The sequence below is a fragment of the Ciona robusta genome, chromosome 7 (assembly GCF_009617815.1).
Source record: "Ciona robusta chromosome 7, ASM961781v2".
In the NCBI taxonomy this organism is placed as follows: Eukaryota; Metazoa; Chordata; class Ascidiacea; order Phlebobranchia; family Cionidae; genus Ciona; species Ciona robusta.
The window spans coordinates 3,080,583-3,103,064 of record NC_143241.1 but is presented as its reverse complement, the minus strand read 5'-3'; the positions used below and the strand labels follow the sequence as shown (position 1 = coordinate 3,103,064).

The window sequence follows — 22,482 nt, the reverse complement described above, 5'->3', positions numbered from 1 at the left end:
CCATAATACATGATAAAAAAGAAAAGATACAGAATTATAAAACCGTAGCCTCACGACTTAAAAAGAGTGTTAATTGTTAAAAACACACTTAAGAAATCTGCATATTATGTGCAACAGGTGTCCATCTAACCCTACAGTACTAAACTTTGCCTACAAAAAATGAACGTCGATTAAAAAACATATTACATATAGCAGGGTGGGGAGAGATGGGACACAATTTTATTCTTTAAAGAGTTGTATGACCGTATCCTCACGACTCTTACAGACCGTTGTTAATAGTTTAAAACAAGATCAGGATATTTAGATATTATGTGCCAAAGGTGTCTCGTCTTCCCCCCTGCTATTTATTTGTGGCCTTATAACGATGAAAACCAATGATCTTTTTTACATAAAAAATAAAAAGAATCATTTTTCATCAAGCCAATGTATAATATACCAAACAAACGGCCAAGAATCGATTCAGAAATTGCATTGCAGTTCAATAGTCAGTTTGACTTATTAATTGCAACTATCATTCATCAAGTACGATTCTAAAACTCATGGCCGTGTTATCTCGGTCGGGAAGTACTGTGGGGTAAGACGGCTACTGTTAGCACATAATATCCCATATTTCTAAAAAGTGTTTTAAAAATTGTAATCCCCCTTTAACTGTCATAAAAGTGCGGTTAAATATTGTGTAAATATTATATGTTTACTATCAAATGGGACGTTAAATCGGAATTAAGTATGAAACAATATGCATCACAGTATTATAGTAGTGCTGGGAAGATGGGAAATCTTTATCACATAATATTCAGACATTCTGATCGTGTTTTAAACAATTAACAATGGTCTATAGAAGTCGTTAGAATACGGTTTTATAATTCTTTGAATGATCTTTGTTTACTACCAAATGGGGCGATAAAGTAGAATGAAAAGGTGTCCTATCTTTCCCCACACTACCATATATATGTATAAACCTGTAGGCGTTACTAAGTTTTTTATGCAGTAAGTTCTATACCACGAAAACACAGAAAAAAAGTGCGTTTTTAGAACCACAGCACCGACAACTTGGTTTCTAATACATTTTATTTACATTTCTAATTAAAGTTACACGAAGTGGTAACATGGGGAGCTTGACGATCGCTCCTAACAATACGTGGAAAATAAAACATTATAGAAGTGGGCACCCAATTTAGCTCAAAAACTGTACAGATATCACTCTATGTGGAAAAAAACGCGGCCTTATTGTAAATCGATGCGGCTGAGCTAAAAAAATAAAATCAATCGAATGAAACAGAAAAAAATCAAGCGCGGAACGGGAGAATTTTATACAGACAGCAAAGGAGCATTTTTATATTGGCGTTCGAGCTTTTTACTTTAATTCAGGACTTGAAAAAGTCCAAAACACGATAAATATCAGTCCATTTAGGTTGATGACTGGCCGATTACTCTGTACACGAAAAAGACTGGATAAAAGAAATAAAACGTAAAATAAATTGTCTGTGCCGTCGCCACTATATATGCTGAAACTTGGCAGCTCAAATAACGTCGATTTGGTTGGGCAAGCTGCCGAATGCACTGTCGCATTGTTCTGTAGCCTGTAGAAGATGTATTAGTAAATAAGGGAACTAGTGACAGGATTTGGGTCAAAGGGGGGTAAAAAGTGTCGGGTTTTAAAAACTGGGGCTGTGTTGTATTTAGGTGAGGTTCTACCGCAAGCCACACCAGGGGACCTTAGATTTGGGGCATATGTGACTCATTGCTGTTGAAATTAAGGTTACTTGACTGTTATTTTGGCATATATTTAAACTTAACATAATATCTTTAGTTTTCATTAGATTATATAAGTATAGTATATTAGTATGGTTGAGACACAAAACAGACAGCAGTTCACTATGTTCCATGTTAAAACATTTGATGTGTTTACTACACATTAACCAAACTTCACATAGAAGGGGGGAGAGGGGACACCTTTAGCACATAATATCCAAATATTCAGATCGTGTGAGTCGTAAGGATACGATTTTTATAATTTTTTTGAACTTTCTTTGTTTACTACCATATGGGACGAGAAAATAGAATGAAAAGGTGTTTGTCCTCCCCCACCCTACTATACCAATATTACAACAGCCAAAATAAGGAAAATATTATATCTAATTACTCCGATTCTACCAGATACCCAACATTACATGTTATAAAACTTACATTGCTGTCGAACTTGTCAACGCATGTTGTTGTTGCTGCTCTGTTCAGAAGTTGAACTGCATCGTGTCTTCCAATATTCATGAGCGCTGATCGTAAGCCAGCGACTGTGCCGTGCTTAAACTGCAAAATCAAACATTTTTAAATTAATTAATATGAATGTAGTTTACTTCATCCTTGCGTGGCCGGAAACGATTAATTGTTAAACACGGGTGTTCTGTTTCATGCACCTCGTGCCAGATTATGAGTTACCATGTATGTTACTTTGTAGGTGATTATTTTTTGGGGATTTTTTCATTTCTTTATGTGTGCTGATAATTTGGACAACCCATTAGTGACCACTGGGTTGGAGCAATTGCCGTTAAGTGTTTTGCCCAAGGACACATACGCCCGCAATGGTAGCAATGACGAGCCTTGAACCCACTACCTCTGAGTAAAAGTCAGGTGTGCTGCTAACCAACTGTGCTATGGTCAATCACAAACAAAAAGATGATTAAAAAGACGAAAAGACAGGATATAGCAACAAAACAACAGTTGTTGAGACAAGCTTACAGTTAAAAACGTATTTACATTCAGTTGGAAGAAAAAAAAAGTGTGGTCGCTACGCCTACCAGACAAACAAGCCATTTATGTTTCACTATTATCAAGTTAGTCTTTTTATAGAAACAAAAGTGTGCGTAGAGAAAACTTACCATGTAGTTATCTAGTAGCAAGTCAGTGGGATTTTCTGTTGTGTCAATAAAGGGAACAATGTAGTCAAGAGATAACCGGCTAGCTAGAGCATACCAGTCAGAACCGGATTTTTCCAGATTGAGAAGCTTACACAGCTTCAGTCTAATCAATGGGTCAAGTGTAGCAAGGTCTATAGATGTAACAATGTTTATTAAAATTTAGGCAATATTGGGCATTTTTAAGATAAAAAAATTTGCGGACAAAATTGTCTTTTTAAGATAAAAAAACTATGTGAAAAGGGCAAAGCTAATGTTATAGAGCGGTAGCAACAGCATAGGTGTAAAACCTTTGAGGTTATCTGTTTAGTTTATTATTTTTTTTTTAGAAAAACATGAAATGTTTTAGATTTAAAAAAAAATATTGATTTTTCACCTTCTTCATCACTGTAGTTAGAGTTGTCAAGTTCTTCTTTTATATTTTTCATGAACACACCATTGAGAAGATCTCTCATCTGGGAAAACATGATTTATCCATGTGATAAGCTAATGATGCATTTAATCATATGAAATAGACTTATATATACAACTATTTCACAAAATCCATTCCTTTTATCATAACAGAATCACATGAACAAACCCTCACAGAATCATATCATGAATCCCTCAAAAATCATATGATAAAACACTCACAGAATCATATCATGAAACCGTCAAAAAAGTCATATGATAAAACACCCATAAAAATGATCTCACCTGATCGGAAGTTGCAAGATCAAGAGGAGTCATCCCATCTTCCCTTCCCGGAGGAGCAGAGCTCGCCTCCGGATCAGCTCCGCATGCGAGGAGCAGAGTAGCGATCTCACAGTGATCCAGGGATGCAGCAACATGAAGAGGAGTGTAACCTTCATATGTTGAAGCTTCCAAGTCCGCATCACACTGGATGCAACATAATTTTTACAATCCAAAATTTTAAATACTACTTTTTTATAAATTTATTTTTTCCTTCACAGTTTTTGGTCCAAATTTTAAAAAATATCAATTTTGTTTTTTAATTAAAAAAAAAATTGTTGACAACTTTCCAAAAAAATGATTTTATCGCTTAACGTACCTCTGAGATAAGACAGCCAGCCACCACGATGTTGTCAGCTTCAACAGCCATGTGCAAAGCTGTACGTCGGCTCTTCATGTCCGGCATGTTGACGTCAAATGCAAATTCTCGGAGCAAACCGAGGCATTGACGAGTTCCTGAACTTGCCTTTCCTGCAAGGTGGAAACACCCAAGACCTGTGACAGAAATGAATGAAATTTATTTCGTCTTTCAGTGAGGATAACGAAAAATAGAAAAAATGACACAAGCAAAAAAGACGGGTAGTAACAGTAAAACAACAGTTGTTAAAACACGCTTATTGATAAAAAAAGGAAGAAATAATGTTTTGGATAAAAGGCGTAACCGTTACACCCGACAGACGATACAATGTCAAAATTAAATAAACATTATTGAATTAAGCATATTAAAGTTCTAATTGGAAGAAAGTGTGCGTAAGGACACAACCCGTACAATGGGGGGAGTCGACCTTAAAAGAGATTGATTCAAAGATTGGAACATGATGGAAAAACAAAACCCCAAAAAGAAATTAAAAAAATATGAAGTCATGGCACTGCTAATGAAATTATGCCATGGCACTGCTCACCGTGGCACCTTAACAAATAACAGTATACAGAAAAAAAGGTATACCAAAAATTTAAAAACTCACCGTCGAAATTCTTCGTATCCATTTCCATGTCATAAACTTGTTTACAGTTTAGTAGTCGATTTAGAATGTCGGCGTTTCCATGACGACAAGCGACATGAATGGAGTGGTTGCCATAACTGTCAAGTACAAGTGGATCCGCGCCAACTTTAAGAAGATCCTGTGAATAAAATAAATTGATGAAAAAATGTAAAAACAAAAAAGATAAAAACTTAAGATTTTGGAATAGTAGACATACTAAAGTCGAACATTTTTTTGAAATAAATTTTTTTTTTTAAATGAAAAAAATTAGTTTGGAAAGGGCAAATATAAAAAGTAAAACCAGATTTTTCTTTTTCGGTTCTGTTTTAAGGAGTATACATATCACTTTTCAATTGAAAGTAATGTAACACGTTTTAACCACAAGACAATTTGTCTTCTCATATTTCCAACATTCAATACAGCAGGTTAACAGAACAAAGTGCCAACGGATCAAATGTGTAGAGTTTTCTAAACTACCACACACGGTATGAACACGTGTTTAAAGAGAAAAAGATGACATACAAAAGTAAAAAAAGAGTTTAAACAGTAGGGTAGGGAAAGATAAGACACCTTTTTACTCTATTTTCTCGTCCCATTTGGTAGTAAACAAAGAACATAAAAAGAATTATAAAACCGTTTTCTCACGACTTCCATAGACTGTCGTTAATCCATAGACTGTCGTTAATTGTTTAAAACTTGATCAAGATATTTGGAAATTATGTGCTAAAGGTGTTACGTCTTCCCCCACCCTGCTATAATAATATTATTGTTTTTTTTACTCACAATAACAGCATCCACATTATCACTAAGCACCGCCATCTGTAGAGCAGTTTGCTTCTGTGGGTTGACCGCATCAATGATGTTCTGCTTGTTATTCAGTGTAACGATCACATCCAGGAGCGAAGAGAGGACCTGCATCTGATCATGGATAACTGCTACGTGGAGGACACTGTGGATTGAGAGGATTTTTTTTAGTTTTGGATGAAATTTTAGGTTTTTAAAAAGTTTTGAGATTCCGGATGAATTTTTCCAAAAAATATTTTTAGGCAAGAACAAAATTTAGATGTTCGACAAAATGTAGTTTTTTTCTGAACTTTAACAGGAACAAAAATAGTGTTCAGACAGTTTGCAACAACATTTTAACAAAAATAATCTAAATTTTTTCACTAAAATATACATTTTTTTTAAATAAAAATTTCCACTCACGAGTCGCCGTTGCAGTCACGAACATCCGTTAGGTGGCGCTGTAGAACAAGGAGCATTCTGATATCTCCTGTCACCGAGAAATCGTGCAAAGCAGATGAATTTCTGTTCATTGTTTTTACAGCGTATTTTTCCAAGGCTTGAGTCACTGAGGCAGCTTTAGAAATAGTTTAAAAAAAAGTTAAAAATTATAAAAAAAGATAATATTTAATTGGATTTAAAAACTTGGAAAAAAATGAATGAATGTATGAAATTTATTTCGTCTCTTCAGTCACGATAACCAAGAAAATATAAAGTTTCAATTTAAAATAATAAATACGGAGATAAAAAAGGTGAAAAAAGCGACTAAAAAGTGTAAAAATTTAAATAATTTCGCCTGCCTTTTATAAGTTAAAAAATAGTTTATATTTTACAGCAACAAAACAGAATTATTGTTTTTAATGCTTAATACAGAGTATCATTGGTGTTCATATTACTGGTTTACAATTTGAAGGTTAATTTTCATGCAACTTACTTGTTGATGTGACAGGTCGTTTCAAAGGACCCTGTGAAAGATGAAAACAATATTTTGAATTTTTGCAAAACAACAAACGTTCGGAAGTTTAAATACAGTACTTTATACAGCAAACAGTTAAGCCCTTTCTTTATCCGGTTTTGCATTAAACCAATTTTAAAAAACACCCAAAAATGACACTGGGCAGCAGTAAATACATAATTTTAAGTTTAAAATGATTTTTTCACCTTTGCTTTGGTTTCCACTTGTTTAGAATCAAATTTCTTTTCAGGCTTAAGCGAGTCTAACTTTGTGGGCATAGATGGCGCCAGAGATAGTTTTTCCATTTTTAACATCGCTGCATCAGCTTCCACATTGCAACAATCTAGAAAAAGTTTAAAAAAAATTTTTAAACAGAAAAATACTAAAATATTTTTTAAGAAGAAAAAAAATATTTTTTCGGAAAAATATTTTTGTGCTGACTTTTATTTTGGTACTTTGATATATTGAATATATCCATTATACTCCACACTTAACATGTATGATACATTTGTCTACATATTTTTACCGTTTTGGCTCAAAATCCTAAACTTTTTCAGTGATGTCAGAACACAATACAATTGTGTTCAGATGTATGTAAGTAAAATTGAAAAAAAATGCTGTTTTAATAAAATAGAAAAAAATGTTTATCTTTTATTACTTACCAGATTGAACGGTGGAAAAGCTTTTGGGTTCTGCTTCATGAGCCTAAAAAATATGAATATCGATAAATGAGGTAAAATTAAAAAGCTGTTTAATTACAAAAAAATCGTTAACACACAAACAAAAATAATCAAGAAAAAAAAGCAAATCACAAAATATATAAAATGAACAAGAAAAACTATATATATATATATATTTTTTTTTTTTTCATTTTTTTTTTTTTTGAAATCATTTAAGTTTAAATTAGTAAAGTTATTTATATATATATACATACAGTAGGGTGGGGGAAGATAGGACATCTTTAGGCAAATATTATTGAAATATCGTTTCATGTTTAAAACAACTAACAGCAGTTCATCAGAGTCGTGAGGATACAGTTTCATAATTTTTTGAATATTTTTTCATTTTTTACTACAAAATGGGACGAGAAAATAGAATGAAAAGATGTACCTTCTTTCCCCACCCTACTATATATATTATAATTAGACTTACTGTTGAGTCAGTGGTGTCTTGTTCCTCACAATAAGCAGAGGCGTAATCCTCTTCCTGTTCATCATCATTGTTGTTGCCTGGCTTTGGTTTCTGGGGATTTTATGTAAATATTTAGGAAATGTAAATTATGTGATGTTTTGTGTGCAGGGATTTTTACATTTTAGGTATCATTTTTATACTTGTTAAGTGTTTTTTTGTTGGAAAATAACAAAATTACACAACAGTTGGTTAGGTTCTTCTATATAAAACCTATAAATCTAAAAAAAAAAAAATAGAAAATACTCCTAAAATGTGCTTTTTTGCTGGGCATTGCCATTTTTTTTTGTTGACTAAATTACTTTAAAAAACGTATAAAAAAAAGTCATTTTGCTTGGTCAAAATGACAGTGGAAAATTTTTGCTGAGTCATTACCCGTTCGGCTCCTGCATCTGATTCAATGTCGGCCAAATCATATTCCGTCAGCTCCAACAACTGTTGACTAAACTGTTGACTCAATATAGGAAGAGGAGCGTTTGAAAGAGGTTGAGGGATGATGGGATCAACCACTGATCCTCGGAAACTTCCACTTCCTAATTTCAATAAAAAAATTGTTGGGTTTTTGTTTTTCTTTATAATAGTTTAAAAATAAAGTCCTTTTAAAAATAAAATTTTTATCATACTTCTTAAATTTTGTGCAACTACTTAAGAAATGTAATGTACATTTTGTGTTTTATAATGGGAAATTTTTACATTCTTGGACTTCCTAATTTTAACAAATAATCAAATATATATTATATATAATATTTATTTTTTTACTGGTAAATTATTATTTCGTTACATTTTTAAATGATTTCAAAACTGTAAAAAAATGTTTTCAATTTTATTTTTTTTTAATAACAATTTCCAAAATAAATTTGCTTTCTAAAATGACAAAATATAGAGAGTAAAAAACAAAAAAAAACACAGAAAAAAATGATGTATAAGCGAAAACAGTGCTGAGGGTCAAAATGCACCATTATACAATAAAAACCCTAAGAAAGATACTTGGTATATAACTAAAAATCAAGATTTTATGGATTTGTCAAAATTAGTTGAATATTACTCAAGTGAGTATTTGCGTTAAATTTAGCATGATGAATCACATTTTAGTTAATTACGATACTAAATCTATCTAATGTAAAAACTTCGGTAAGAGTAGATGTTACAACATTTCAAACCAAAATATAGAGAGTAAAAAACAAAAGAAAAAACAGAAAAACTGAACTATAAGCGAGCCCAACTCACCTCCACCATAAGTGTTGTTTGTCTGTGTAAGAATGTTGGCTTGATCATAAGCTTGGTTGATAATGTTACTGTTGGTAGTTTGCTGGACATAAAATGAGAATTTAGTTTTTTTTCATGTTAAAAAATGGTTTTATGCATGTTTTTTTTGCAAATAATAAATATTGCGTACATCTTTTTTAAGGAAATTTTTAGTTTTAAAGATTAATTTTTTTTTATTTATGCATTTATATGTTCATATTATAGATAAGAGTTTACGTGTTCGGATAATGGGCAAAATCTGACCTAAAATTAGATTGTCCGAAACTACCCATATAACATAGAATAACTAATTTTTCAACTACTAATAAATGGAAAATCATTCCAAAATACTATTTACTGCAAAAAACATATTCAAACTGCAAAAATAACCAAAAAAATAATACAAAAACGAGTTTTTTTACAGAATTTTACAAAGTATTTTACCGGCATTGGGTTGTGGTTGAGATCGACGTTCATTATGTCGACTAAGTCACTCGCGTCAACTGTTGACAGCTCATTCATCACCGTCTCCTCATATTCTTGGACTTCTTGTGGGCTTAACTGCTGGATGATCTGAAAGGAATGAAAGATCGGATTAGAAGATGTAGGAATATGATCTTGGATGCGAGAATCAAAGATTTTGGTTAAAGAATAAAACATTTTTCAAGTTGACTTTTTTTTTATTAAAAAACATTACCTTTAGAAAATGCCAATTTTCTTTATAATCCCTTTAAAAATCATATTTGGTTTGTATTCTTTGATAGGCAAAATTTAAACAGAAGAAAAACAATTTGTTTTTATAATATTTTATTTAATGTTTAGTACTAGTAATCAAATCCCTAATTTTTTTCCACTTCAATTTTTCTTTTCAATTTTTTAAATTTTTAAATTTTTTTTTATTTCAAATTTTTTATAATTTAAAATTTTTGAAACAACTAATACTACAAATGGTGTTAAGCCTTTAAAAAATTGAAAAAAATTGCACTGAAAGTTAAAAAAGCTATTTCTGTTTAAAAAACTACCTGTTGGCCATAGTCAGGTGAGGGTGTACTGTACACCATGTGTTGAGTGTTGTCAAGCCCATATGTGGTGGAATACATGGGGCTGTAGTTTGAATATGCTTGTTGCTGTTGAATTTGTTGAAGATGTTGTTGTTGTTGTTGTTGAATCTGTTGTTGTTGCATTTGTTGTTGTTGGGAAAGCACAATTGGATTTTGGAAACTCATCTGTGGAATTAAGTAAAAATATAGTTTAAAAATATGAAAATTTTTGTGTAGTATTTTAAACATTTTTTTTTTTTGCTGTAAAAAGTAGTAGTTTCAAAAACTTTGATCACAAAAAAAAATTGAATAGCGCTGCTTCATGCACACAATTTTTCCATTTTAATATCATTTGCATACCGCCGTTATCATATATTTAAATCCTTTAAAATATATTGTAGTAATGAAAAATACTACAAATTAATTTTCAGCTTTTTAGGCAAAGTTTTGACATGCTATTTTTATCAGGCAATTGTTTAAACTATACCTGTGGTAGTCCAGTATGTGGACGAGCATTCTTGGGCAATGGGATTCGAGTTCCTGGTAGATATTCCTCTTCCTACAAAGACAATGGGAATCAGAGTTTTAAAGTGGTAATGCTTAATGCCTGTGTATGTACTAAAACACTATATGTAGGTACAAAAAATATATGATTGTTATGTTACACTAATGATGTTTTTAGATGTCGCAATATGTAAACTGTTGCTGTGTCTCAGTAGTTAGGTGCTTGTATTAACACAGAAAGATTATGAATTCTATTTTTTATACTAATGGGCATATGTGTCTTTGGGCAACACATTTAACAGGCATTGCTCCAACCCAGTGGTCACTTAATGAGTTGTAGCACCCTGGGTGTTAGAGTAATGGACAACTATGGCCAAATTATCAGGTCCCATGACGTGGCCTGCTGTAGGACCCACCCATGTACAATAGAACGAATAATGAAAATAGAAAGCAACTTACCTGGGGTACTTGAGCTGCAGGAGACCCACCAATGCTCATTGGGGCAGGTGGCGAGGGCTCAGACTGGAAAAAAAGAAGATATAAGCTCTGGCACATAGAATTAATTTTTAAGTTTTTTTTGGAATGACTTTTTGAAACCAAAAATTATTAGGCTGACGCGTGACCCCAACTTTTGGAGTAGGTGTGACAATATGTTTTAAATTGTAATTGTAACAACCCGCTTTTTACATTAAAATAGCCTTTCCATTACTGTTAGATGACTAGTAGAGTGAAAATATGTTACATTTGTACATTCATCAATGAGGTCTCTTACGCTAGATGACTGAGAGTGTAACTTCATTTTAACAATGTCTTTCCAGATTTTGTTACAAATTAAAACAAGTGGTGGTGAGGGGTAATAAGCACAATCTGGCCTAATACCAGGTCCTCACCCATACAGAATAGAATTAATAAGTGGTGCCTTACTGCCTTATGTCACAGTAAGCTGAGTAGTTAGTTCTAGGGGTTTGAGTTGTTCTTACCTTGGCTGGGCTCATGTAGGCAATTGGTGGGAAATTTGAATAGGTAGTTGGGGGTGATGGACTTTTCTGTTGAAGAATAACAAAATTACAAAACTATTTGTTTAGGTAAAAGTATATAAAAAACTAAAAGTATATAAAAAAAGGGGAAATTATCAAAACTATTTTTAAAAAAAATGGGAAATACTAGAATTAGAAAAATATTTCATTTAAATACTGCAAGATTAAAACATAAAAAAAAACGAAAAATGTTTTGAAATACCAACGTACCGGCTCTGTTTTGATTCTATTAAGTATCATAAGTACAGAAGGATCAACTGGCCCTTTCTGTGGGTTCTGTTGCTTTTGTGGGGGTCGGCGTGCTTCCTTTACTTTACCTGCCCCGTTACCTGCAGTGTTGCCGCTACCAGTGTTGCCGGAGAAGTTGTAGGAGCTTGGAAGGATAGCAGCTTGTGGGTTGAATGAATAACCTGGGTAGGAATTATGGGGTGTAAATTAAGGGGAAAAAAACAATATATATTTTTTTTAAATTTAAAGAAAAAAAATTAAAAGTGTCAATTTTTAAAGGAGAAAAGTCTATTCTGTTTTCTTTGTTGGCATAATTTGTTTTTTAAAAAAATATATAAAAAAAACAGATTTTTATTTGAAAAACGAGTTGGTGTTTTAGTGTTTATGACTATTTTAACAGCTACCTCCAGTGCTTCCATTTCCGGTGTGGTCAAGAAAATCTGGCATCACTTTCCTTCTCTTTCTGTCGATCAGTTCCAGATCTGGAAACATGTTTTGTTTAATGAATATTTGGTTACTTCTGCTACCAGGCATAGTATTAAACTATTAATAATATTTTAGTTGCTTATCTGGTATAAAACGTAGTGTATTACCAACGTCGAGTATTTTCCTGCTTTTCGCTTGCTTGTTACTGTTGCGTTTCAATGTCTGATAAAGTCTCGCCGTACAGCAGACAAAACGTGGAAATACACTACATTTTTACACCAGATGAGCTACTCAAATATTATTCAGTTTATTAAATTTATACCCAAAGCTTTATCAGTCACCATTATTATGTTACTAAACTATAACACGGCGCTTTGTAAACATAACATCATAGCCTAAGGTACAAAAACAACGTCTGTTATATTTGTCCAATTGGTGAAGGTTAGGTGTAATAATCCCACAACTTCTAAGTAATAAAAATTACACAATGTTTTTATGAAAACATTTTTTCACATGGTTACCCTTATTAAACAGGAATTAATGAACAAATAAATTAGTCAAAGTTATTTTTCCCTCATTTGCCAGGAGAATACAGGTGTTTTAATACAAATGCCTTTTTTTATTCAGACACCTCATGCCCAATTACAAGGTTTGTTAAGACACTCACCAGACTTGTTTGGAAGATATGTGAATGGTCTTGACTCCGAAACTTCATTGTCTGATTTGCGACGGAGCTGAACCTGGTTCAGTAAACAAATAATAGTTTATAAGCAGTTTTGCCAGATAATTTTGGATAAAAAAAAATTTGATTACTACATTTTTGGGAGCAACTGCAATAAAAAATGGTCTTAAATTATTTTCGCTATGTTTTTCAAATTTTATTTTTTGCGCATTATTTAAAAAAATTGTTTTATGTCTATACTATAGTAGTAGCGGTTTTAGCTTTTGAAAAATCAGTAAACATAAAAAATTAATGTGTAAATAGTTTTTAAGCTATTAAAAATAAAACATCTTCGTTATATTTCAGTTTTCAAAAAAATTATAAAATTTCAGGCAACACTGTAGGTCTGTGACAACACCTGGTACAATGGTTAATCATTAACTTCATTTTGTGTTTCCAGTAAAATGTTATTACTTAACAAAACCACTGGGAAAGCAAGAGTGGGGATTTTTCTATGTAATACCAAGGGCTCGAGAGATAAAAATCGATTGGGGAAATTTTTTAACAATTTATTTAAATAAAATTAATGTAAACTTTGTTTAAACAACTGCTGTATGAAATTGGAATTTTGTCTGGGGATTTTACATTTTTGACGCCCTTTTTGATACTTATTTTCAAATTTCCACTTTTTTTTTCATAAAAACTTAATTATATTTCGCCATTTTTTAAGTTAATAATATATGTTTATTGAAAAATACCTGAACATTGACTGGCATTTTTATTTCGGTATCTTTATAAGCTGGTGTCCTAAACACAATAGCAAACTGCCTGTGTACATCAGTAGGTGAGAAACTACCATAAGCCTCCCATAAGTTGTTTCCTTGCATGTCTTCTTCACTGAACACGACTTGGATGTCATCTACATGAAAAATATAGATTGTATATTTTACATTGTTTAGATTGCTAACGTGAATATATAGTATAGTAGAGTGGGGGAAGATGGGACACCTTTAACACATAATATCCAAATTGCATGACCGTGTTTTAAACAATTAACAACAGTCTATGGAAGTCGTGAAGATATGGTTTTATATTTCATTAAATGTTCTTTGTTTACTACCGAATGAAAAGAGAAAACTAAACGAAAAGGTGTCCCATCTTCCCCCACCCTACTATATATATATAAATGTTCTAAAAATAGAAAACAAGCTTAAATGTCTATTTACCTCGAGAAACTGATATTTTACAAACTAAATGTACATTGTACTTTATGGGAATAAAATACTTTAAAAAAAGTAAATTTAGTGCTACTTTATTAGAGATAAAATATCCTGAAAGTTTCCCATTATAAAGACTTTAAAATAACTGCTACTGTAAAAAATTCTGAATTATGGTATTTTTAGAAACGTTTATTTTATAAAAACTTTATTTAGCAGAAACAATAATTTTTTTTCTTTAATTACGTTGCACTATTTTATTTTTGGACATACTTAGTAAAACCAGGGTAATAAAAACATTTGTCTATCATAATTAATACTACATTACTACATATCAGAGTTAAGAAAACATTAACTTTTGGCTTAAGTTATAAATAAATTGCTGTGTGGCTCTTATTGTTTTTCAGTGTAGTGTATTTTACCATGACACAGGCAAATCTGTTTGTGTTTGTAACACGCTACTAAAAATATTTATTTAAGAGTTACGTCAAATACTGAATGAAGTATTGTAATAAGCAAAGTTTGGCTTCTTTAAGCTTAAAACCTAAATTTATGAAAGAGCATGAAATAACCAAAGCAATAATTTTTGCAGGCATGTAAGTGTTTTATTTTAAATTAAAAGCTTTGATTAGAAATGATATTGCAAAAGCATCGGATTCTAGTATTCTATTACTATTTTAACTAGGATACTAAAATCCCTAAATAATAAAATTGATTGATAATACAAAAATAGCTAAAACAAAGTTGTTAGTTAAGTTTAAAAGCAAATAACATTTTTGCCCGAAATAAATCCGAACCATTACATGGGCAATGTAAGACAATAATGTCAAAAACACAGTCCAAGTTTAGAATCCAAATGCCAAAAAATGAGTCACGAAAGCAAAAATAGTTTTGGTTATTTCCCACCTTTTTGTACTTTGTCGCACAGCAAGTAAACCTCATCCCCCCCACTAGCGCTCCCTGCGTTGCAATCCATGCGACAAATCTTTAGTGTTGCTGCGTTTGGAGCCTCTGTAGATTATAATTGTCTATGGTTAAAGGGTGGCTATTAGGAAACTGTTAACAAATTCAAGGTAGAAAAGGACACCTATATACAGAATATAGAGCATGGTGTATGGAATAGACAGTTAGGACGTATGAACATATATTTTTAGACAAAGTTATTGGTTAAATTTATTGTTTCATAAGCATAAGGTCATGCCCTTTATATATGTATTATTATATAAATGGGTTAGAAATAAATATATTGAAAAAATAAAAGCCTAAAATCTATTACATGTAACACTGAAGGTGGCTGTACACAGTATCCGGAATTCGTCCGTTTTGTCTGTTTTGTCCGGATTTCGCTGCGGCATGCGGGTTTGCATACGACTTCGCGTGCGAATTCGCACGCCGGATACTGTGTACAGCCACTTTAAGCAGTTAGCTAAACCTCCTAAATCCTAATTCAGCCAACTTTTACCAGTTTACATTTATAACTGGCGTTTCTGATTTGCCAATCCTAAACATTAATATTCTAAGTTTTAAGTTGGAAAACCCCATGCCAGTGACTGTAATGTTTATTTCCACTTGGTAGAATTTTCAACTCATTATAAAAAACCTGACCCAACACCCACACTAACTTTTATTCCATGTGGGTAGGGCCCTTATCGAGTGTACGGGATTAAGGCCAGTTTTAAGCCATTACCGCAACCCACACACAGTACTTACTGCTGTCAAAAATAGCATCTGAAATGACAGGTTTAAGCATGATTGTGAAAGCCCCATTGCTGTCAGGTAGGTAAGCAATGAACATGAGACGCACAACAGAAAGGTCAATTGACTTCGCTTCACTCTGAGCTTTTGCTGCGATCCGCTTTCGGTCTTCATCTGTTAAAAAATGGGAATAAAATTTGTAAAAAATGCAAAAAGTATGTATTTTGTTAAGCCCAAAACTTGTGTTAGCTTTTGCGTTAAAACTGTATAATAATGAAATTTTGGAAGAAAACTGAATAATTTGGAAAAATTTTACCAAATTAAATCAAAATTTTAATGAAAACAATCTTAAATTTATTGTCATTTTGAACCTGAACTTAATCTAATTGCTTTATCGTTGCATAGTGGGGCAACCACATTCACACCAACAAGTTTATCACAGCCCTGGGTGCGTTTCCAAACTACCTTTAATGTTTCTTTGAACCTCCTGTGGAAATCCATCATTGATTGAGCTAAGCTGCATCTCTGCTGCTATGTACCTTTCCTCCAAGATGGTCGCAACATTCTTCTTCGTCACATGCTGTATGCCAAGATTGGGGAAACTGGAAGTAAACACAACTTGTATTGCAGTCCTAAAAACCTTTGTGGTGTTGCTAGGCAATTTTGGCATCACCAATAATAATGAAAACTATTTTTGCTGCCATTATTTTGTCATAAGGTATAATGTTATAATTTTATAATGCAGTGCTCTACACTTTTTTTAATATGTAATACTGTAAAAACTAATCTGTTAAGGCATCTGGCCATGTGTTTGGGGGCCAGGTAAAATAAAATACAATCAATTGTACAAAATAAACTTTAGTTAGTTGTTAGTAGCAGTTCTAGCTAGGTTTGCAGGACTTTTTCTAAGTTATTTTGTTACAAATGGAGGAGTGAATAAACTGTAAAGAACAGTTTTATTCATATGTTTGGCATATATATTTGTGAAAATTACATATTAATTTTGTTAAACTTGGGCAAACTATAAACTTAAAAACTATGTTAACATGCTTTACCATAGGAGCTCAATAATATATATATATAATATATTTCTATTGAACTAGTTTAGCATAAAACTGGCAATCATAGTGATTTTTTGTTAATAGTGCAGTTTCTAGATATTAAAAACATACTGAACAAAAGTAAGCACCTTTACAAATGAAACCAAGCATAAACTACTGAATTTAATCAAAGGTATTGTGTATCTTAATTAATCTATGGCACAGATAAGCTAAACTCGTTGTAGACAGTATTGGCATATAGGCTTCTAGACAAGGAAATTTCCAGGGTAATTGTGTACAGGAAGTTTTCCATTATACGTAAACAATAAACATAAAAAGGTTTCCAATGACGTTACACGTGCGCCTTATCATTTGTGTTAATAACAAATTTTAAAAAGTTTTTTTTGCGCCAAAAACAGTTTAGTTCTAGAGGATATTAACTATTCAAAAATAAAAACAGCCAAAAAATTATTTCCTTTATACATATTTCATTTTTAAAAATGAAGAAAATTATTACATTTTGTAGGCCTTTTATAACACAAAGGCTGAAAACAAAAATGAAACAATAAAATAGTTAGGTAGGCCAGTGTACATACGTGGCAGTCATGTCCTTTGGCCCACACTGCACAGTACAAATACCATTCTGGCATTGTTTCCCCACGAGCGAATGCGGGTGCAGGCGGGGATTTTCTTCATTCGTTACCAACTGCACAACAATTCGTGCGTAACCATGGTAGTTGCAGATCTGGAAATTCCAAAACATAAGCATAATGTAAGCATGGTCTGGGATGACATGACCCACATTTTGAAACAGGGTAAAAACAATTATGTTAGGCACCCCAGTTTTATGCCCAAAAAGCCTTTTTCTTGCTGTGACAGGTCTAAACACAAAAAGAGCCAAAGTATATTGTGTTTGCAGCATTAATTTCTGAGGTTTTCTACGTTAACAATTATAAGTGTAACTTTACTTTATAAATTATAAGTGCATTTTAGTAGTAAACGGTCACTCCTAATTTCGTCCAATATTTAAAAACTTTTTTAAAAACATATAATTTTGGACATTGGGGCTGTATAACTACACCATTAAAAGCTTTGTATATGAGCGCAAAAAGTTGAACAACTTCCTTGAAGTTTCGTTATGACGTAATATTGAAACCTAAAATCAATTGAGTAGTTGTAAAATAAACAATGGCAAGCCCAAGGGTCTATAGGAAGCCTTTTTCTATATGGAACATTTCAGATTTAGGATTTTTTTATAATTTTATATAAAATCTTATCTGACAGACGAGTGGTTTTAAGTAAGCCATCTTAATGGTAGAAATGTCAGGACATGCATTAATTAATGATGTGTGTTAAAACATGACATTTCAAAATCACTGTTTTGACAACTGATGTTCCATGTTATGTAACTATTTAATTTCGTAACATAAACCCATTTTAATTAAAAACCCTTAAATATAAAGACAGTGGGCCTATAGCGATTGAAAAACATAGGCCTAGTCATGTTTTAAGTGGGAAATCCCGAAAGCATAGAACAAAGTTAATATATAGTGCCAAATGCCAATTATGGAAAATTTTGACCATTGAGGCATTACTTATTTGGATCATTTGCCATCAATTGCTGTATAATTAAATAAATGGTTTATTTATAAACAAATATACATATGATGATCAAATTATATAAAAAAAAGTCTGGATTTTGCAGTACTGCAATGAAAAAAGTGCATGATACTGCATATGCATATGCATATAGACTTGTAAAATTGCACTAAATTGTGTAACCAGAAAAATCCTTTTAAATAGTTCACTATGTCATGAGAAATATAAAAAGTTAGAAATAAAATATGACATCAAATTCAATTGTATATACATATAAAGATTATAAAGACAGTATAAAGTTTCTGTTCAACTTATTCTGTGAATTGCCTTGGGTGTCACATGACACTCAAGTTTTATTACGCTATCGCCATGGTTAAATTTGGAAATGGTCGGTTTCGTAAACATTTTGTTAACAGGGAGTGGAAGAAAAAAAAAATTATAAAACTGTGAAAGATATGTGTTTCCTACTTTGGAATTCAGATTTAGAATAAATTCAGCATTTGAAATGTATTATAAAAACTATAATTTTGCTTTGGCTTACAATATGTGTGTGAAACAGGAACTTGATAAATACTATTTAACTAAAACAAAGTGCAATACTATACACATCCCAGCTGTCTATTTTTATAAAATAGGCCTTTTTTTACTCATTAACCGTTACCATTCAAAAACTTGCCCAATTTTAGGCCTTTACTAAATTCATTTAAAACCTTTATCTAAACTTACTTTTACTGCTGGAAAAGTCTTTTTGTTTTTATCGCTGCTCCCTCCAGGAATGCCACCGTGTGACGGACCTTCACATGTGTATCTAAAGCGAAAACCTCGCGATTTTGGGTTTTCTATGATTTCAAGATAGGGTTCTCCATTCTGTAATAAAGTGCAGGACATGTTTTTTAAACACAAGTGCAGAACATGTTTTATACAAATTTGAAAAAAAAAGTTAAACATAAAATTAAAAAGTTTGTAAGACTGTTGTAATCAAAAAATTTGTTCAATTTTTTTGTCAAAAACAACTATTATTTTATTTCCACAACTGAATAAAGTAGATATATTGATAAATGGAGCTAAAAATTCTGTTGGAAAACTTTAGACATCCATACTATTTGATGCTAACTGCTGTAATTTTAAACACAATGTATAAAAACCAATAAGAACAAACATTTTAAACAGGAAGTATAAAATTGATTGTAATTCCTATTTGTTTAAAATGTGACATTTACACTGGCGTAATACCAAACTAAACACTCTTAGTGGGGCGTTGTTTAAATATTGTTGTTGGGTATTGTTTAAATAAATTACATGGAGCTATACAGAGAAGACGGAAAATTTTTTCCGCTAGAAGGCGATGACAAATTCGTTTCTCTATTTTATGGGGAGCAGTTAGTTTCACGGTTTATACACATAAGATATAAACCCCCAACCCCCAACCCCCAACCCCCAACCCCTAACCCCTAACCCCTAACCCCAAACTCGTCAAACAAAAAAAACTTGAAAAAAAAATATAAAAAAGTATTCCACTGTGCGGGACTCGAACCCGGTAAAAATGAAACAAAGAGAGTTTACGACCGCACGTAAACCGCTACACCACAGACTCGACGACAGTAAACACAACGAAAGAGCGTATATAACCGACCTAATGTGGGAAATATGTTCTTACTAGTGTTTTATGTATTTAGAAAGGCATTTTTATTATTTAATTAATTTGTTTTACACTTATTAACACTTTGTAGTGCTGTTTTGTTCGTTTTTCCGTATTTTTTAATTTAAATAATTACCGCCTCTAGCGGAAAAAATTTTCCGTCTTCTTTGTATAGTCCCATGTAAATAAATTAATGATTAAGGAACTTGATATGTACATTAATTTCAAGAGTAAAAATACAAGAATAAAAATTTGTAATGAAAGAAACTATCCTAAATACTTTATTTGTGCAATATGCATAGTGTATGGTATTTGCACTTAACAAAAAAATTAATTTTAAAAAAATACAAAAAGTTTAAACAAGTATAGATTTCTAAGCCATGCTGAAACGCATAATTAAGAATGTAATGATTTTACCTCCTCAGGAAACATATTTTCCCTTGTGCTCTGATGTAATATTAAAGATTGGTCACTCATTAATAAAGCTGGAAAATAGTTATTCAATAATTCAACTGAAAAACAGAGAAAATGCTTCACGTTTGTACAGTTTTTAATTTTTGAAAATTTAAACTTAATTTATTCATAGTAAAAAAACATAAAAAAAAGTAATAAAACATATATATTATATATATATACTTTATAATACAGATTGACAGTAATTCAAAACTGGCGCACAACAGCTAAGTTGAATATACGGCTACTGCGCAAGTCTAGTCTGTCCTTGAGACAAAAAAACAAAACATCGTTTCCAACGTCGCTAAACTAGTTAACAATTACATGCCGTAAGTCCAAACCAGCAAAAACAAAAGTGTATCCGATTCTTAAACATTGTAATTTTATTCTGCATCGAAAGACTAGATGTACTAAAGATTGCGATATTAAACGCGAAACCAGGGGCCTGTTTCATCGGTACAGTACCTCGTCGACAAAATTGCGGTACTAGCTATGGCGGTGCCTCACCGTGGGCATTCCCCGTCACAATTTTCTCGATCGCTATTGGCTGACGCGTGTCACGTGCTTGGTGCTATATTTAGCTCTCGGAAAGCACCACCAAACGGCGCACCCAACCATACAGAAGGTCTGCGATAGCAACAAGGAAAATAAGATGTTTTGTTGTTGAGCCAAAGGCGTTTTCAGTTTGGTTCTTGTTCCTTTAATCGATACATACACCTGTTAACATATAAAACCCGAGACACACGACGGGCAAGCACCCACGGTACAGGGAACCTATTTCAGACATCTGATTGTAGCAAAGTTATTTACACACGTAGATAACGAGGAAGTTACCAATATTCCATAGAATTTTCACATCTTGACCAAGAGTGCACAAGTTTATTCTCCCTTTTCCATATTTGCCCCTAATAAAGAACAACGAAACTCATGCAAAATTTTACGCATAGCACGTTTTATAATTTAATTACTAATATGGTTGTACTATATAATTTGATAATGGCTTGAAATCTTTGCATTCATTTTAGCTAGGGTTAGTTTAATAGCTTACAAATCAAACATATAGTAAACGTGGAAAAATTCAAGATGCATTAATACTTGTATAGTAGGGTGGGGAAAATGGAACACCTTTTCATTCTCCTTTCTCGTCACATTTGATAGTAAACAAAGAACATTTAAAGAAATATAAAACCGTATTTCTAGGACTCCTATAGGCCGTTGTAAAATGTTTAAAACCTGTTCAGGACATTTGGATATCACGTGTTAAAGGTGTCCCATCTTCCCCCATCCTACTATATGTATAGATCTATAACCTTAATCGCTAGTCAATTACTGTACAATGTGTCTAAATTTTCTTATTAATTTGATTTGGCCATAGTTTGGGAATGGACTTCAACGAAGCTCTGCTGCGTCGTCTACCGGTGGCGGTATCGTTACATAAAATAAGATTTTTAATTTTGTAGGTAAGCAAGCTAAACTCACTAATTTACAACTAATAGTAGAGTAGGGGAAGATGTGGCACCTTTTTAGTCAATTTTATCGCCTTAGGCGATAGTAAACATAAAACATTAAAAGAATTACAAAAACGGATCCTCATGACTCCCATAGACCGTTATTAAATGCTTTAAAACGATCGGGATATTTCGATATTATGTGCTAAAGGTGTCCCATCTCTCCCCACCCTACTATATATTTAAATCAATACAAAAAACGAAACAATTCAAGAGTTAAGCGATTGAGCTGAGTTTTAAAGTGAAATGTAAATAATGACGTTTGAGATAGAGAATTGGTCACGGTTTAAACCACCCACTTCGATTTACACCAATCTTCTAATCAATCATACGCGCTGTCGAGTTTGGTTGCAGAAGACGATTATGTTCCCTTTTAAGCGTTCTATCAATATTTCGTGTTGTTAAAATGTACCAGCATTAAAGGAGGTATTCGATTCAAAGTATATACACATTGAACAATTGGTATTAAGATATGTGGAAGCGTTGGCAATATATACAATGGACGTCCTCTGTAGTTCAAAAAGAGATTTCCTAACAGACAACGCGCTACAGATTTCAATTAGTGACGTTAAGGCCAGATGCTCATTGCTATAATTAGAACCAGGCTGCCTGCTGATAAGAACCGGCATTAACCGAA

General features: G+C 32.4%; 1 protein-coding gene across 1 annotated transcript; it reads right to left on the bottom strand.

The window, feature by feature from the left end:
* Positions 1-1,050: 1,050 nt before the first annotated feature.
* Positions 1,051-20,461, bottom strand: LOC149733790 (nuclear factor NF-kappa-B p105 subunit-like). The gene is made up of 30 exons (XM_089881983.1): positions 20,302-20,461; positions 18,972-19,112; positions 17,243-17,391; positions 16,072-16,208; positions 15,622-15,780; positions 14,818-14,922; positions 13,453-13,613; positions 12,701-12,773; positions 12,012-12,089; positions 11,590-11,789; positions 11,323-11,388; positions 10,802-10,864; positions 10,326-10,397; positions 9,821-10,024; positions 9,243-9,371; positions 8,781-8,862; positions 7,929-8,086; positions 7,518-7,607; positions 7,028-7,070; positions 6,572-6,708; positions 6,345-6,375; positions 5,834-5,987; positions 5,411-5,576; positions 4,610-4,766; positions 3,964-4,139; positions 3,609-3,791; positions 3,289-3,367; positions 2,877-3,046; positions 2,188-2,307; positions 1,051-1,580 (listed from the first exon to the last, which is right to left on the bottom strand). Exons 1-30 carry the CDS (start codon positions 20,359-20,361, stop codon positions 1,521-1,523), a joined length of 3,603 nt encoding a protein of 1,200 aa, XP_089738109.1. The 5' UTR covers positions 20,362-20,461; the 3' UTR covers positions 1,051-1,520.
* Between the last annotated feature and the right edge of the window lie 2,021 nt (positions 20,462-22,482).

What these genes read in the sequence shown, in the direction of transcription:
- LOC149733790 (XM_089881983.1), bottom strand. Translation starts at nt 20,361, where the DNA reads ATGAGTGACCAATCTTTAATATTACATCAGAGCACAAGGGAAAATATG. An exon ending in ATAGAATCAAAACAGAGCCG is followed by an intron (nt 11,389 to 11,589) that starts GTACGTTGGTAT and finishes ATTCTTCAACAG; the next exon opens with AAAAGTCCATCACCCCCAAC. An exon ending in AAACAACACTTATGGTGGAG is followed by an intron (nt 8,087 to 8,780) that starts GTGAGTTGGGCT and finishes TATTGAAATTAG; the next exon opens with GAAGTGGAAGTTTCCGAGGA.